The sequence below is a fragment of the Cherax quadricarinatus genome, chromosome 65, assembly GCF_038502225.1.
Source record: "Cherax quadricarinatus isolate ZL_2023a chromosome 65, ASM3850222v1, whole genome shotgun sequence".
Classification (NCBI taxonomy): Eukaryota; Metazoa; Arthropoda; class Malacostraca; order Decapoda; family Parastacidae; genus Cherax; species Cherax quadricarinatus.
The window spans coordinates 13,829,796-13,845,039 of NC_091356.1; the positions used below are offsets into that span (position 1 = coordinate 13,829,796).

Here is a 15,244-nt window from a genome sequence, read left to right on the forward strand (position 1 = left end):
CTCTTTGTTCTGACCCTAATATTAGGTACTGAAATTGTACTCAAATTGTCACAAACGCATTGACAGGTGGACATTTACACCTGCCTTGGTCATTTACTATTGTCTAGGAATATATACAAAGTATTTATAGGTCCCAGCAATGTTTTGGATACACAGGAGTATAGAAGAAGAAGACGGAAGAAAGAAGAAGGAAGAAGGAAGAAGAAGGAAGAAATTCCCTTGAAGCAATGTGTAAGACAAGTGTTCAGTGACAAGCATCCGGAGGGCAGTGATAAGATATGAGATGACATTTGATGGGCTTCAGCGATAATAGTTCACAGAGTTCCATTTTGCATTTCTTAAGAACCCTTGAAAAAACCTCATCAGGACCCGGTGACTTATTTTGCTTCAGTCGGTCTATCTGCTTCACAACCATTTCACTAGTGACTGTGATGTTACATAATTTATCTTCTTCTGGCCCACTATAAAAATTAATTACTGGAATATTATTAGTGTCTTCCTGTGTAAAAACCGAGAGAAAATAATTATTTAAAATCGAGCACATTTCATTCTCTTTGTCAGTAAGATGCCCATAGTTATTTTTAAGGGGACCTATCTTATCTCTAACTTTTGTTCTATATACCTGGAAAAAACTTTTTGGGTTAGTTTTAGAATCGCTAGCAACTTTAATTTCATAGTCCCTTTTAGTTTTTCTTATCCCCTTTTTAATGTCCCTCTTAATGTCAATATACTGATTCATAAGATGACCCTCACCTCTTTTGATACACATATAAATTCCTTTCTTATGCCCTAATAGATATTTCAGCCTATTATTCATCCATTTTAGGTCATTTCTATTTGATCTAATTTCTTTATACGGGATAAATGTTCTTTGAGCCTCATGTATAGTGTTCAGAAAACTGTCATATTGATAGCTCTCTTCGTTACCCCAGTCAACAGATGATAAGTGTTCTCTAAGCCCATCGTAATCTGCTAAGCGAAAATCTGGGACTGTTACTGAGTTATCCCTACTACCATACTTCCATTCAATGCTAAATGTAATTGACTTGTGGTCACTAGCACCCAGTTCCTCTGAAACTTCTAAATTATTATAAATAACAAAAAGGCACAATACCGTGACTGGAACGATGTGTTTCTAAATTTAATATTAACAAGGGATTCACTGTTTGCCAGAACTAAGTCAAGCAGGTTATTTCCCCTTGTAGGTTCTGTCACAAACTGCTTCAAAAAACAATCCTGAACTATTTCTAAGAAGTCATATGATTCTAAATTCCCAGTCAAGAAATTCCAATCAATATGACTAAAGTTAAAGTCTCCTAGAATTACTACATTATCGTGCCTTGTTGCCCTAACAATTTCCTCCCATAGTAGTCTCCCTTGGTCCCTATCTAAGTTTGGGGGATGGTATATCACACCTAAAATTAATTTTTCATGTCCCTCTGAAATTTCTATCCAAACAGACTCTGTATGTGCTGCTTCAGACTTAATACCCGTTTTTATGCAACAGTTCAAGCGATCTCGGACATACAATGCCACCCCACCCCCCTTCCCGACACTTCTATCTACTTGGAACAATTTAAAACCCTGAATGTGACATTCCGCAGGCATGTCCCGACTTTTTGAATTAAACCACGTCTCAGTTAAGGCAAATACATCAATGTTACCTGCACTAGCAACTAGTCTCAACTCGTCCATCTTATTCCTAGCACTGCGACTATTTGTGTAATATATATTTAAAGACCCTCCTCTGTCTTCACCCTTCCTGCTCCTTTCTGTTATTCCACTAAACCTATTACTGTCCTTGTCAATTAGTGCCACTGGCTTTCCAATATCCACCTCATTTTGCCTATTACTAGTTCTCCTAGTACTCGTATTCCTACACTGCGACTTCACTGTTTTCCCACCAAAACCCATACCACTAACTATTCCTAGTTTAAAGACCTAACAGCTCCCTCCACTGCGTTGGCCAGTGCTCCCACCCCACACCTAGATAAGTGAACCCCATCCCTGGCATACATGTCATTTTTGCCATAGAAGAGGTCCCAGTTGTCAATGAATGTTACCGCATTTTCCTTACAGTATTTGTCCAGCCAGCAATTGACACCAATTGCCCTGGACAACCATTCATTTCCAACTCCTCTCCTTGGCAAAATGCCACATATGACAGGTTTCCCACCTTTCCTCCTAATTATCTCTATTGCTGACCTATACCTGCTAATCAGGTCCTCACTCCTATGTCTGCCAACATCGTTGAGGTGGTTTGGTCATTTAGAGAGAATGGATCAAAGTAGAATGACATGCATAGCATATAAATCTATAGGGAAAGGAAGGTGGGGTAGGGGTCGTCCTCGAAAAGGTTGGAGGGAGAGGGTAAAGGAGGTGTTGTAGGCGAGGGGTTTGGACTTCAAGCAAACGTGCGTGAGCTTGGTAGATAGGAGTGAATGGAGACGAATGGTATTTGGGACCTGGCGAGCTGTTGGAGTGTGAGCAGGGTAATATTTAGTGAAGGGATTCAGGGAAACCGGTTATTTTATATAACCAGACTTGAGTTATGGAAATGGGAAGTGCAATGCCGGAACTCTAAAGGAGGGGTTTGGGATATTGGCAGTTTGGAGGGATATATTGTGTATTTTTATACCCAGGGAGGTACTACCGTCCTGCCAAGTGAGTGTAAAACGAAAGCCTGTGATTGTTATACATGATGGTAGGATTGCTGATGTCTTTTGTCTGTCTCATAAATATGCAAGATTACAGGTATGTCTTGCTACTTCTACTTACACTTAGGTCACACTACACATACATGTACACATTTATTTATACACACTCATCTGAGTTTTCTTTGATTTTATCTTAATAGTTCTTGGCCTTATTACTTTTCCTTTTATATCCATGGGGAAGTGGAATAAGAATCTTTCCTCCGTAAGCCATGCGTGTTGTAAAAGTCAACTAAAATGCCGGGAACAATGGGCTAGTAACCCCTTTTCCTGTAAAGATTACTAAAAAGAATAATAAGAAGAAAATTGTCAAAGTGGGAAGTCTGAATGTGCGTGGATGTTGTGCAGATAAGAAAGAGATGATTGTGGATGTTATGAATGAGAAGAAGCTGGATGTCCTGGCTTTAAGTGAAACAAAGCTGAAGGGGGTGGGAGAGTTTCAGTGGAGAGGAATAAATGGGATTAGGTCAGGGGTTTCAAATAGAGTTAGAGCTAAAGAAGGAGTAGCAATAATGTTGAAGGATAAGCTATGGCAGGAAAAGAGGGACTATAAATGTATTAATTCAAGGATTATGTGGAGTAAAATAAACATTGGATGTGAAAAGTGTGTTATAATAAGAGTGTATGCACCTGGAGAAGAGAGAAGTGTAGAGGAGAGAGAGAGATTTTGGGAAATGTTGAGTGAATGCATGGGAAGTTTTGAATCAAGTGTGAGAGTAATGGTGGTTGGGGATTTCAATGCTAAAGTGGGTAAAAATTTTATGGAGAGAGTAGTAGGTAAATTTGGGGTGTCAGGGGTAAAAGTAAATGGGGAGCCTTTAATTGAGCTATGTGTAGAAAGAGATTTGGTAATAAGTAATACATATTTTATGAAAAAGAGGATAAATAAATATACAAGGTATGATGTAGCACATAATGAAAGTAGTTTATTAGATTATGTATTGGTGGATAAAAGGTTGATGGGTAGGCTCCAGGATGTACATGTTTATAGAGGGGCAACTGATATATCGGATCATTATTTAGTTGTAGCTACAGTTAGAGTAAGAGGTAGATGGGAAAAGAGGAAGGTGGCAACAACAAGTAAGAGGGAGGTGAAAGTGTATAAACTAAGGGAGGAGGAAGTTCGGGTGAGATACAAGCGACTATTGGCAGAAAGGTGGGCTAGTGCAAAGATGAGTAGTGGGGGGGGTTGAAGAGGGTTGGAATAGTTTTAAAAATGCAGTATTAGAATGTGGGGCAGAAGTGTGTGGTTATAGGAGGGTAGGGGCAGGAGGAAAGAGGAGTGATTGGTGGAATGATGAAGTAAAGGGTGTGATAAAAGAGAAAAAGGTAGCTTATGAGAGGTTTTTACAAAGCAGAAGTGTTATAAGAAGAGCAGAGTATATGGAGAGTAAAAGAAAGGTGAAGAGAGTGGTGAGAGAGTGCAAAAGGAGAGCAGATGATAGAGTGGGAGAGGCACTGTCAAGAAATTTTAATGAAAATAAGAAAAAATTTTGGAGTGAGTTAAACAAGTTAAGAAAGCCTAGGGAAAGTATGGATTTGTCAGTTAAAAACAGAGTAGGGGAGTTAGTAGATGGGGAGATGGAGGTATTAGGTAGATGGCGAGAATATTTTGAGGAACTTTTAAATGTTAAGGAAGAAACAGAGGCAGTAATTTCATGCACTGGTCAGGGAGGTATACCATCTTTTAGGAGTGAAGAAGAGCAGAATGTAAGTGTGGGGGAGGTACGTGAGGCATTACGTAAAATGAAAGGGGGTAAAGCAGCTGGAACTGATGGGATCATGACAGAAATGTTAAAAGCAGGGGGGGATATAGTGTTGGAGTGGTTGGTACTTTTGTTTAATAAATGTATGAAAGAGGGGAAGGTACCTAGGGATTGGTGGAGAGCATGTATAGTCCCTTTATATAAAGGGAAAGGGGACAAAAGAGACTGTAAAAATTATAGAGGAATAAGTTTACTGAGTATACCAGGAAAAGTGGACGGTAGGGTTATAATTGAAAGAATTAGAGGTAAGACAGAATGTAGGATTGCGGATGAGCAAGGAGGTTTCAGAGTGGGTAGGGGATGTGTAGATCAAGTGTTTACATTGAAGCATATATGTGAACAGTATTTAGATAAAGGTAGGGAAGTTTTTATTGCATTTATGGATTTAGAAAAGGCATATGATAGAGTGGATAGAGGAGCAATGTAGCAGATGTTGCAAGTATATGGAATAGGTGGTAAGTTACTAAATGCTGTAAAGAGTTTTTATGAGGACAGTGAGGCTCAGGTTAGGGTGTGTAGAAGAGAGGGAGACTACTTCCCGGTAAAAGTAGGTCTTATACAGGGATGTGCAATGTCACAATGGTTGTTTAATATATTTATAGATGGGGTTGTAAAGGAAGTAAATGCTAGGGTGTTCGGGAGAGGGGTGAGATTAAATTTTGGGGAATCAAATTCAAAATGGGAATTGACACAGTTACTTTTTGCTGATGATACTGTGCTTATGGGAGATTCTAAAGAAAAATTGCAAAGGTTAGTGGATGAGTTTGGGAATGTGTGTAAAGGTAGAAAGTTGAAAGTGAACATAGAAAAGAGTAAGGTGATGAGGGTGTCCAATGATTTAGATAAAGAAAAATTGGATATCAAATTGGGGAGGAGGAGTATGGAAGAAGTGAATGTTTTCAGGTACAGTAGGGCCCCACTTATACGGCTGGTTAGGTTCCAGGCTACCGCCGTAAAGCGGAAACCGCCGTAAAGTGGAACACCCTTTTTTTCCACTTACAAATGCATACAAACACTAGATAACAAGTTTACACTAACATATATTAAGTTAGCAATAGAACCAGGCATCAAAAAACAATAAAAACGTACAATACACACATAGTGCACTCATTACTTACCTTAAAATATTTATAGTCTTAATCTAGGGTGAGACAAGTAGTATTTATTGTAAGAAATCAAGTGTGGTATGTATGGTAGTCAGCCAGGCTACCATAGCAGGGCACCCCACCCACACATACAATTCTATGATCTTTAAGCATCCCAGAGCGATAAAATGTATATACAGTTCACTCATTACTTACCTTAAAATATAGGGTGAGATGAGTAGTATTTATTGTAAAAAATCAAGTGTGGTATGTATGGTAGTCAGCCGGGCTACCATATCAGGCCAACCCACCTACACATAATATTCTATTACATTTAAGTATCCCAGAGCGATAAAATGTATATACAGTTCACTCATTACTTACCTTAAAATATTTGTAGTCTTAATGTAGGGTCAGGAGTAAGTAAATGAGATAAAACGAATAAATGAGAGAGAGAAAGAATGAGTGCATGAGAGAGTACAGGCGCAGAGTTATGTAAACAAACCAGGCGAAGGTAAGTTTTGTAAACAAAGTGTACACGTCTGATTTGTGTACAAGTTACATTGTGTACAGGTTGTCTCTACATTGATACGGTAAAATAAATAAAGAAGAACACTCCCATTTTCATGTAACATCATTTTGAGAAGAAATGATGCTCTGAGTGAAGGCAATGGAAATAAGTCACTCTGACTTTTTTGGGTTATCCTAGGTTCTCTACACATATGTTGTTATGTATGATAATCTATGTAACTGTATTTGTGTATACCTGAATAAACTTACTTACATACATACGAAAGGAATAATTTCCTACAGTTACCTCCAGTAACACATTTTCTCTTATGTTAGATTAGAGAAAATGTTATTCTTGGCATCACTTGTACAAGTTATCTGGCTACCACATCTCATATTTATGTTTATTTATTCTATTGTGGGGTGTATTTATCATCTTTTTATGTTATGTATCGTGTTTATTATATAATTTTGAAAAAAATATCATGGATGGATTAATGAAAATGTGTATATTAACGTAATATACAACATTTAATGAGACTCGGTGATTATTATTATTATTATTATCATTTCTAATATGGCGTCACTTGTGCAAGTCGTCTGCTACCACATCTCATATTTATGTTTATTCTATTGTGGGGTGTATTTATCATCTTTTTATGTTATGTATCGTGTTTATTATATAATTTTGAAAAAATATCATAGATGGATTAATGAAAATGTGTATTTAACGTAATATACGACATTTAAATGAGACTCGATGATTATTATTATCATTACTAATATGACGTCTGGAGACATAAGACACTCTTACTGATTTTAATGTGTACCTGCATGCCAGCACAGTATGTAAGTTTATTTAAGTACAGGTATACATAAGTATAATTATCAGAGTATATATAAAATATGAAATAACTTTTAAAAACATTTGAAATTTTGGAGTTTCCAGACAAAATGGAGAGACTTAGTGCTTACTGAGCTCAGGAAGAATGTAAACAAACAGGGTGGGGCGCGGTGACCGTATTAGAAAGTCAGGTGGGGGAGCCGTATAGCGAGTTTTGGTCATAATTTGAAATGACCGTATTAGCGGAATGCCGTAAAGTGAAACGCCGTAAAGCGGGGCCCTGCTGTACTTGGGAGTTGACGTGTCGGCGGATGGATTTATGAAGGATGAGGTAAATCATAGAATTGATGAGGGAAAAAAGGTGAGTGGTGCGTTGAGGTATATGTGGAGTCAAAAAACGTTATCTATGGAGGCAAAGAAGGGAATGTATGAAAGTATAGTAGTACCAACACTCTTATATGGGTGTGAAGCTTGGGTGGTAAATGCAGCAGCGAGGAGACGGTTGGAGGCAGTGGAGATGTCCTGTTTAAGGGCAATGTGTGATGTAAATATTATGCAGAAAATTCGGTGTGGAAATTAGGAAAAGGTGTGGAGTTAATAAAGGTATTAGTCAGAGGGCAGAAGAGGGGTTGTTGAGGTGGTTTGGTCATTTAGAGAAAATGGATCAAAGTAGAATGACATGGAAAGCATATAAATCTATATGGGAAGGAAGGCGGGGTAGGGGTCGTCCTCGAAAGGGTTGGAGAGAGGGGGTAAAGGAGGTTTTGTGGGCAAGGGGCTTGGACTTCCAGCAAGCGTGCGTGAGCATGTTAGATAGGAGTGAATGGAGACGAATGGTACTTGGGACCTGACGATCTGTTGGAGTGTGAGCAGGGTAATATTTAGTGAAGGGATTCAGGGAAACCGGTTATTTTCATATAGTCAGACTTGAGTCCTGGAAATGGGAAGTACAATGCCTGCACTTTAAAGGAGGGGTTTGGGATATTGGCAGTTTGGAGGGATATGTTGTGTATCTTTATATGTGTATGCTTCTAAACTGTTGTATTCTGAGCACCTCTGCAAAAACAGTGATAATGTGCGAGTGTGGTGAAAGTGTTGAATGATGATGAAAGTATTTTCTTTTTGGGGATTTTCTTTCTTTTTTTGGGTCACCCTGCCTCGGTGGGAGACGGCCGACTTTTTTAAAAAAAAAAAAAAAAAAAAAACTTCTAAACTGTTGTATTCTGGGCACCTCTGCAAAAACAGTGATTATGTGTGAGTAAGGTGAAAGTGTTGAATGATGATGAAAGTATTTTTTTTTTTGGGGGGGGGAGGGATTTTCTTTCTCTTTGGGTCGCCCTGCCTCGGTGGGAGATGGCCAACTTGTTGAAAAAAAAAAAATCTCATAATGTACTATATCGAGAATAACAGGAATTAACAAAAAAAAGTGGGTCCAAGATTCACATTAGGAATGTTGTGTATAAGGGTTAATTCATGAACACAGCATCTGAGATAACTGGAAGAGGGACAGAATTTTGGCAGAGGATCAGTTTATAAGATGGTTATGATATATAGCAGGACAGTGATGTATGATCCCTAGAAATTTAGTGTTCACTCCATTAATGTAATAATAAGTTTGTGGGTATGGGAGGGTGGGTACAGGAGGAAAGAGGAGTGACTGGTGGAATGAGGTAAAGAGTGCAATAAAAGAGAAAAAGGTAGATTATGACAGGGTTTTACAAAGCAGAAGTGATATAAGAAGGGCAGAGTATATGGAGAGTAAAAGAAATGTAACGAGAGTGCAAAAGGAGAGCAAATGATAGTGTGAGAAGCACTAACAAGAAATTTTGCTGAGAAGAAGAAATTTTGGAGTGAGATAAACAAGTTAAGAAAGCCTAGGGAAAGAATGGATTTGTCAGTTAAAAACAGAGTAGGGAAGTTAGTAGATAGGGAGCTGGAGGTATTGTGTAGATGGAGGGAAAACTGTGAGGAACTTTTAAATGTTGATGAAGAAAGGGAGGCAGTAATTTCATGCACTGGCCAGGGAGGTATAACATCTTTTAGGAGTGAAGAAGAGCAAGATGTGAGTGTGGGGGAGGGGCATAAGGCAATGCGTAGAATGAAAAGGGGTAAAGCAGCTGGAACTGACGGGATCATGACAGAAATGTTAAAAGCAGGAGTGGATACAGTGTTGTAAAGGTTGGTATTTTTGTTTAATAAATGTATGAAAGAGATGAAGGAGGACAAAAGAGATTGTAAAAATTATAGGGAAATAAGTTTACTGAGTTACAGGTAGTAGGTTGGTAGACAGCAACCGCCCAGGAAGGTACTACCGTTCTGCCAAGTGAGTGTAAAACGAAAGCTGTAATTGTTTTACATGATGGTAGTATTGCTGGTGTCCATTTTTCTGTCTCATAAACATGCAAGGTTTCAGGTACGTCTTGCTACCTCTACTTACACTTAGGTCACACTACACATACATGTACAAGCATATATATACACACCCCTCTGGGTTTCTTCTATTTTCTTACTAGTTCTTGTTTATTTCCTCTTACCTCCATGGGGAAGTGGAACAGAATTCTTCCTCCGTAAGCCATGCGTGTTGTAAGAGGCAACTAAAATGCCAGAAGCAAGGGGCTAGTAACCCCTTCTCCTGTATATATTACTAAATGAAAAAGGAGAAACTTTCGTTTTTCCTTTTGGGCCACCCTGCCTCTGTGGGATACGGCTGGTGCGTTGAAAGAAAGAAAGAAGTTTACTGAGTATACCAGGTAAAGTGTACTGTAGGGTTATTATTGAAAGAATTATAGGTAAGACAGAGAGCACGATTGCAGATGAGCAAGGAGGCTTCAGAATGGGTAGGGAATGTGTAGATCAAGTGTTTACATTGAAGCATATATGTGAACAGTATTTAGATAAAGGTAGGGAAGTTTTCATTGGATTTATGGATTTAGAAAAGGCATATGATAGAGTGAATAGGGGAACAATGTGGCAGATGTTACAAGTGTATGGAATAGGCAGTAAGTTACTAAATGCTGTAGAGTTCTTATGAGGAAAGCGAGGCTCAGGTTCGGGTGTGTAGGAGAGAGAGAGATGACTTCCCAGTAAAAGTAGGTCTTAGACAGGGATGTGTAATGTCACCATGGTTGTTTAACAGATTTAAAGATGGGGTTATAAAAGAAGTAAATTCTAGGGTGTTGGGGAGAGGGGTGGGATTACATTATGGGGAATCAAATACAAAATGGGAGTTGACAGTTACTTTTTGTTGATGATACTATGTTTTTTTTTTCTTTAAAATCCCTATTCTAAAGAAAAGTTGCAAAGGTTAGTGGACAAGTTTGGAAGGGTGTGTAAAGGTAGAAAGTTAAAAGTGAACATAGATAAGAATAAGATGATGAGGGTATCAAAGGATTTAGATAAAGAAAAATTGAATATCACATTGGAGAGAGGGAGTATGGAAGAAATGAATGTTTTCAGAATTTGGGAGTTGACTTGTCAGTGGATGGGTTTATGAAGGACAAGGTTAACCAAAGAATTGATGAAGAATAAAAGGTGAGTGGAGCATTGAGGCATCTGTGGAGAAAAAAAACGTTATCCACTGAGGCAAAGAAAGGAATGTACCAACACTCTTATATGGGTGTGAAGCATGGGTTGTAAATGCTGCAGCGAGGAGGCAGCTGGAGACAGAGATGTGTCTAAGGGCAATGTGTGGTGTAAATATTATGCAGAGAATTCATAGTGTGGAAATTAGGAAGAGGTGTGGAGTTCTAAAAGTATTACTCAGAGACTGAAGAGGGGCTGTTGAGGTGGTTTAGTCATTTAGAGAATGGAGCAAAGTAGAATGACTTGGAGAGCATATAAATCTGTAGGGGAAGAAAAGCGAGGTAGGGGTCATCCCCGAAAAGGTTGGAGGGAGGGTGTAAAGGTGGTTTTGTGAGCGAGAGGCTTGGACTTCCAGCAAGCGTGCATGAGTGTGTTAGATAGGAGTGAATGGAGATGAATAGTTTCTGGGACCTGACCAGCCATTGAGTGTGAGCAGGATAATATTTTGTGAAGGGATTCTGGGAAACCGGTTAGCCAGACTTGAGTCCTGGAAATGGGAAGTACAATGCCTGCACTTTAAAGGAGGGGTTTGGGATATTACAAAGACAGTGATTATGTATGAGTGATGGTGAGAAATGTTGAATGATGATGAAAGTTTTTCTTTCTTTTAGGGTCACCCTGCCTCAGTGGGAAATGGCAGACATGTTAAAAAAAAAAATTGTTAGTGGCAACAAAGCAAACACTTTTGTTTTCTTGAAAATCTCTTGGAAAGAAGGCAGCCAGTTTCACCAATGCACTGGAAAGTACGAGAGAAGCAGGAAATGTAATGGACACTGGAAACATCAGTGACAGAAGTATGGTCCTAATTACTACCAAGTGTATTAATCTGATTCAACGCTTCAATATCCAGAGGATAATGGGGTGATATAAAGATTTTATAAATTAAAAATATTGGGAAAGCATAGTACAGGAGTGTTAACAGAAGGAGAGAGGAAAGTTTGTCCAATATAGTGGTAGGCATAAATTTGTGTTCTAAACTTTAATGCTAAAGTGAAACACACTTTTATGAAGAGTGTAGCAGGAAAGCTTGGAGTGCCACGTGTAAATGCAAGATCTTTAACCCGTAAATGGTCCAAACGTGTATATACGTTCTTACCGGTAGTGCCCCAAACGTAAATACAGTGGAACCTCAAAAATCGAACTTTCTTCGGTCCAGAAGTCTGTTGGAGTGCCTTTACCGAATGAATTTATTTCCATCAGGAATAATGTAAATTAGATTAGTCCACTTCAGACCCTTAAAAATACACTTATAAAAGCACTTACAAAAATACACTTACATAATTGGTTGTGTTGGGAGCAGTTCAATTTTTGAGGTTCCACTGTATACGTTTTATTTTTCCTGCCTCCAAATTTGGCACGATTGGCCTGAGTTGCCTGGTCAGCATATAATAGGTCTTAACACTCGGTGGGCACCATATTAAAAAAATCTGGGACCACTTAGTACCTTGTGGGAGCGCCAGTTATACTCAGCGCCAGCTGGAGCAAACACCAAGGAGTCATTGATGTAGTGTCATATTAACACTCCCCTTTTAAGAGGAAAGTGATGTTAACCCCAAGTTTAGGGTCTGTCTATCTGTCTCTGTCTATTTCTGTCTGTCTCTGTCTATCTGTCTCACAGGTACACACAAATACAATTATACATAGTGTAAATTACCTAGGATAACCTAAAAAATCCAAAGTGCTATACAGTGCCTGTAGATATAATGAATAAGAATACCTGTTGGTTCACAGTGGCTCTCTCTGAGACAGACAGAGAGACAAGCAGAGAGATGGAAAGAGACAAGCAGACAGAGAAATAAGACAGAGACAGATAATCAGAGATAGGAGCTCATCAAATATCATCCATAATCTCTGCACCCTGCTGGAGCCCATCAAATGTCATAGCTTATCTGATCTTATCACTGCCCTCCCGGATGCTTGTCACTGAACACTTGTCATACACATTGCTTCAAGGGAATTTCTTCCTTCTTCTTCCTCTTCCTTCCTTCTTCTTCTTCTATACTTCTGTGTATCCAAAACATTGCTGGGACCTATAAATACTTTGTATATATTCATAGATAATAGTAAATTACCAAGGCAAGTGTAAATGTCCACCTGTCAATATGCTTATAACAATTTGAATACAATTTCAGTACCTAATATTAGTGTCAGAACAATAAATTGTAATTATCAGTACATAAAAATTATATAAAATAATATAAAAATGAGAAAAAATGGTATATCGGCAACACTTCTGTAAGCGGCAGGACTATGTTGCTGTCAGGTGAGCATTAAGTGCCAACTTTGCAGCCTCATATCTCAGTAAGTACTGACCCTAATTTTTTTTATTTTAATCCTGTAACACTTAGAAAAATGTGCTCTTTATTTTCATTAAAAAAATAATTTTTTTATTTTTCAAAATATTCGGGGCACTGGGGTAGTGAACGTATATATACGTTTGGACCGTTTACAGGTTAAATAAAGAAGTTGGGTACCTTTGACAAGTTTTGAGTGTCTTACTACTTTTGGAGACTGGCCACTGGCCAGGCAATATACATTTCAAGAAGATAGATTCAGTGCTTACTGAGCAAAAACTATAGCCCAGCTTTAATTCACTAAGATAAAATAAATTATTTATGGCAGATCTATTCATCTCTTTTTTGGGTCACCCTGCCTCGGTGGGAGACGACCGACTTGTTGGGAAAAAAAAAAAAAAAAAAAAAAAAGATCTATTCCATCACATACTCTCAAATCTATACACACACTACTAGTTAAAAAACACGAATATGCAGAACAAACTTTTACTGAGACATTTCACTTGTACAACAATCATCATAATGAAATTTTTTCAGTCAATGACTGAAAAGACCTTTTGTATAGACAAAAACATTGTCTTGGTAAATTTTTACCCTGCCCTTGTTCCTATTTCAATCACTGTCACTTATATATATGCCATTTTTCTCCAGACAGACTACTACAAATCTTTCTTCCTCTTTTATACTTAACCCTCTGAACAGTTATTACCTGATAGGTGGAGTATTTGGGTTTTCTTTTCGATGTGCTGCTATTAAATGCTGGACATTGACTGTGGGTCCTTGAGGTCCATGACCAGTGGCTGTGAAGGATAAAGAAGAAGGGAGACCAGATATTCCACTTATACTCCCTGCTGGTTTGGGTAGTATAGGTTTCATGGAGGCCAAACCTGAGCTGAGCTGCTTGGTGAGTTTGCTGTGAGCTTCTTGAGTCATGGATACTTTAGGTGTTTCACCCCCTGGTTTATTGCTACTTGTATGTATGTCTATTACACTAATGTTATTACTGCCACCACTATCTCCCTGGCTGCTGTCTCTTGTGGTCACAACTTGTGGCAGCATCTGAAAAATATACAAGTGCAGTATTTTAAAGCAAGAACACTACATGATGATTTTTCAAGTACCAGGAGAACGCTAATTAAATATTAATATTCACGAGGAAGTGCTAAGCCTATGAAGGTCATAAATTAATTTGAAAATGGGAGGTAATCAGGTTTGATCTGAAGGGGATAGTAGCTCCAATTCCTTGGCTGCAAAGCTCTTCATCAGCAACAAGGTACACCCATCCCCTTGAAAGATATCCCAATTATAGAAAAATCAGAACAGAAATTTTAAATGTACCTCCTATTTGAAACAAATTACAGCCTCTCCTCATTTAGTGACACACTCATTTATCGACGAGTCAGACTTACGATGGGCTCTCTGACCAGTGTGCATACCTAAATTATTAGAGCTGATTTCATCTATTCTGTTTATTACAATTTACAGTGCACCTCTGTATAAACATTTAAAAATGTACTTAAAAGTTATAAATGGTGCAAAGATGACATTAAAACAATATCAAAGATGAGTGACACAAACCCACTATAGTACGCTCCTTGATTAGTGAGGAATTCATTTACCAACGTGTTCTCAGGAACGGAACTCTGTTGTTAAGTGAGGAGAGGCTGTACTGTATATGAATCAGAGATTTTCCTAATTAAAATTCAGAATTTTTACCTTTGTTGTGAAAATTTTAATTTTCTGAGAACATTTTATTTTAAATGTTTCAGAAAATTCTGAATTAGCAGATTTTATGGATAAAAATTAAAGTATTTTAACCATACTGCATTATTATTGCAATTACAGTAAATGTAAAATCTGTAATCATATAGAACCCAGGAAATGGGTGGCAATCAGGTTTGATCTAAGGAAGGGAAAAAGTAGCTCTAATTCTTTAGATCAAGAGCTCTTCACTGGCAACGAGGCACTCCCTTTGAAAGGACAACTGTTTTACAACTGTAGCAAAGCATATGGGAATACTGGCACTGGTAGCTTGAGTCTAGTCTTTACTGATGAAAAGAATATTGTAACTCTCCCTGGAGCAAATCTTTTATTTACAGTACCTTCTTTCCCCTCATGTAAAAAGATTACAAAAGTTCAAAATATCCTATATTCTACGCACCCAACAGAGCTGTACTGACCCTTGTAGATTTAGTGCTTGATTGTGATAATAATAATAATAATCCATACACCCAAAATACAAAATATTATTGACCCTTTCAGGGTCGAGAGGCCCTCTTCCAAACTCGTTCTCAGGGTCGAAAATTTTTTGGAAAAAAACAAAAATTATTATTTTTTCTTATGAAATGATAGAGAATCTATTTCCAATCATAACGACACCAAAAGTATGAAATTTGATGGAAAACTTACGGAATTATGCTCTCGCGAAGTTAACGGTCTCAATGATATT

At 38.1% G+C, this 15,244-nt stretch overlaps 1 protein-coding gene across 7 annotated transcripts in view; it reads right to left on the reverse strand.

The window, feature by feature from the left end:
* LOC128700546 (protein hsr-9) overlaps positions 1-15,244 on the reverse strand; it is a 331,945-nt gene that overhangs the window by 55,543 nt on the left and 261,158 nt on the right. For all 7 annotated transcript variants that reach the window (XM_053793809.2, XM_070098961.1, XM_070098962.1 and 4 more), the window contains one exon: positions 13,505-13,854. In XM_053793809.2, the coding sequence (XP_053649784.1) occupies positions 13,505-13,854 (350 nt within the window). The remainder of the gene's footprint in view (positions 1-13,504; positions 13,855-15,244) is intronic.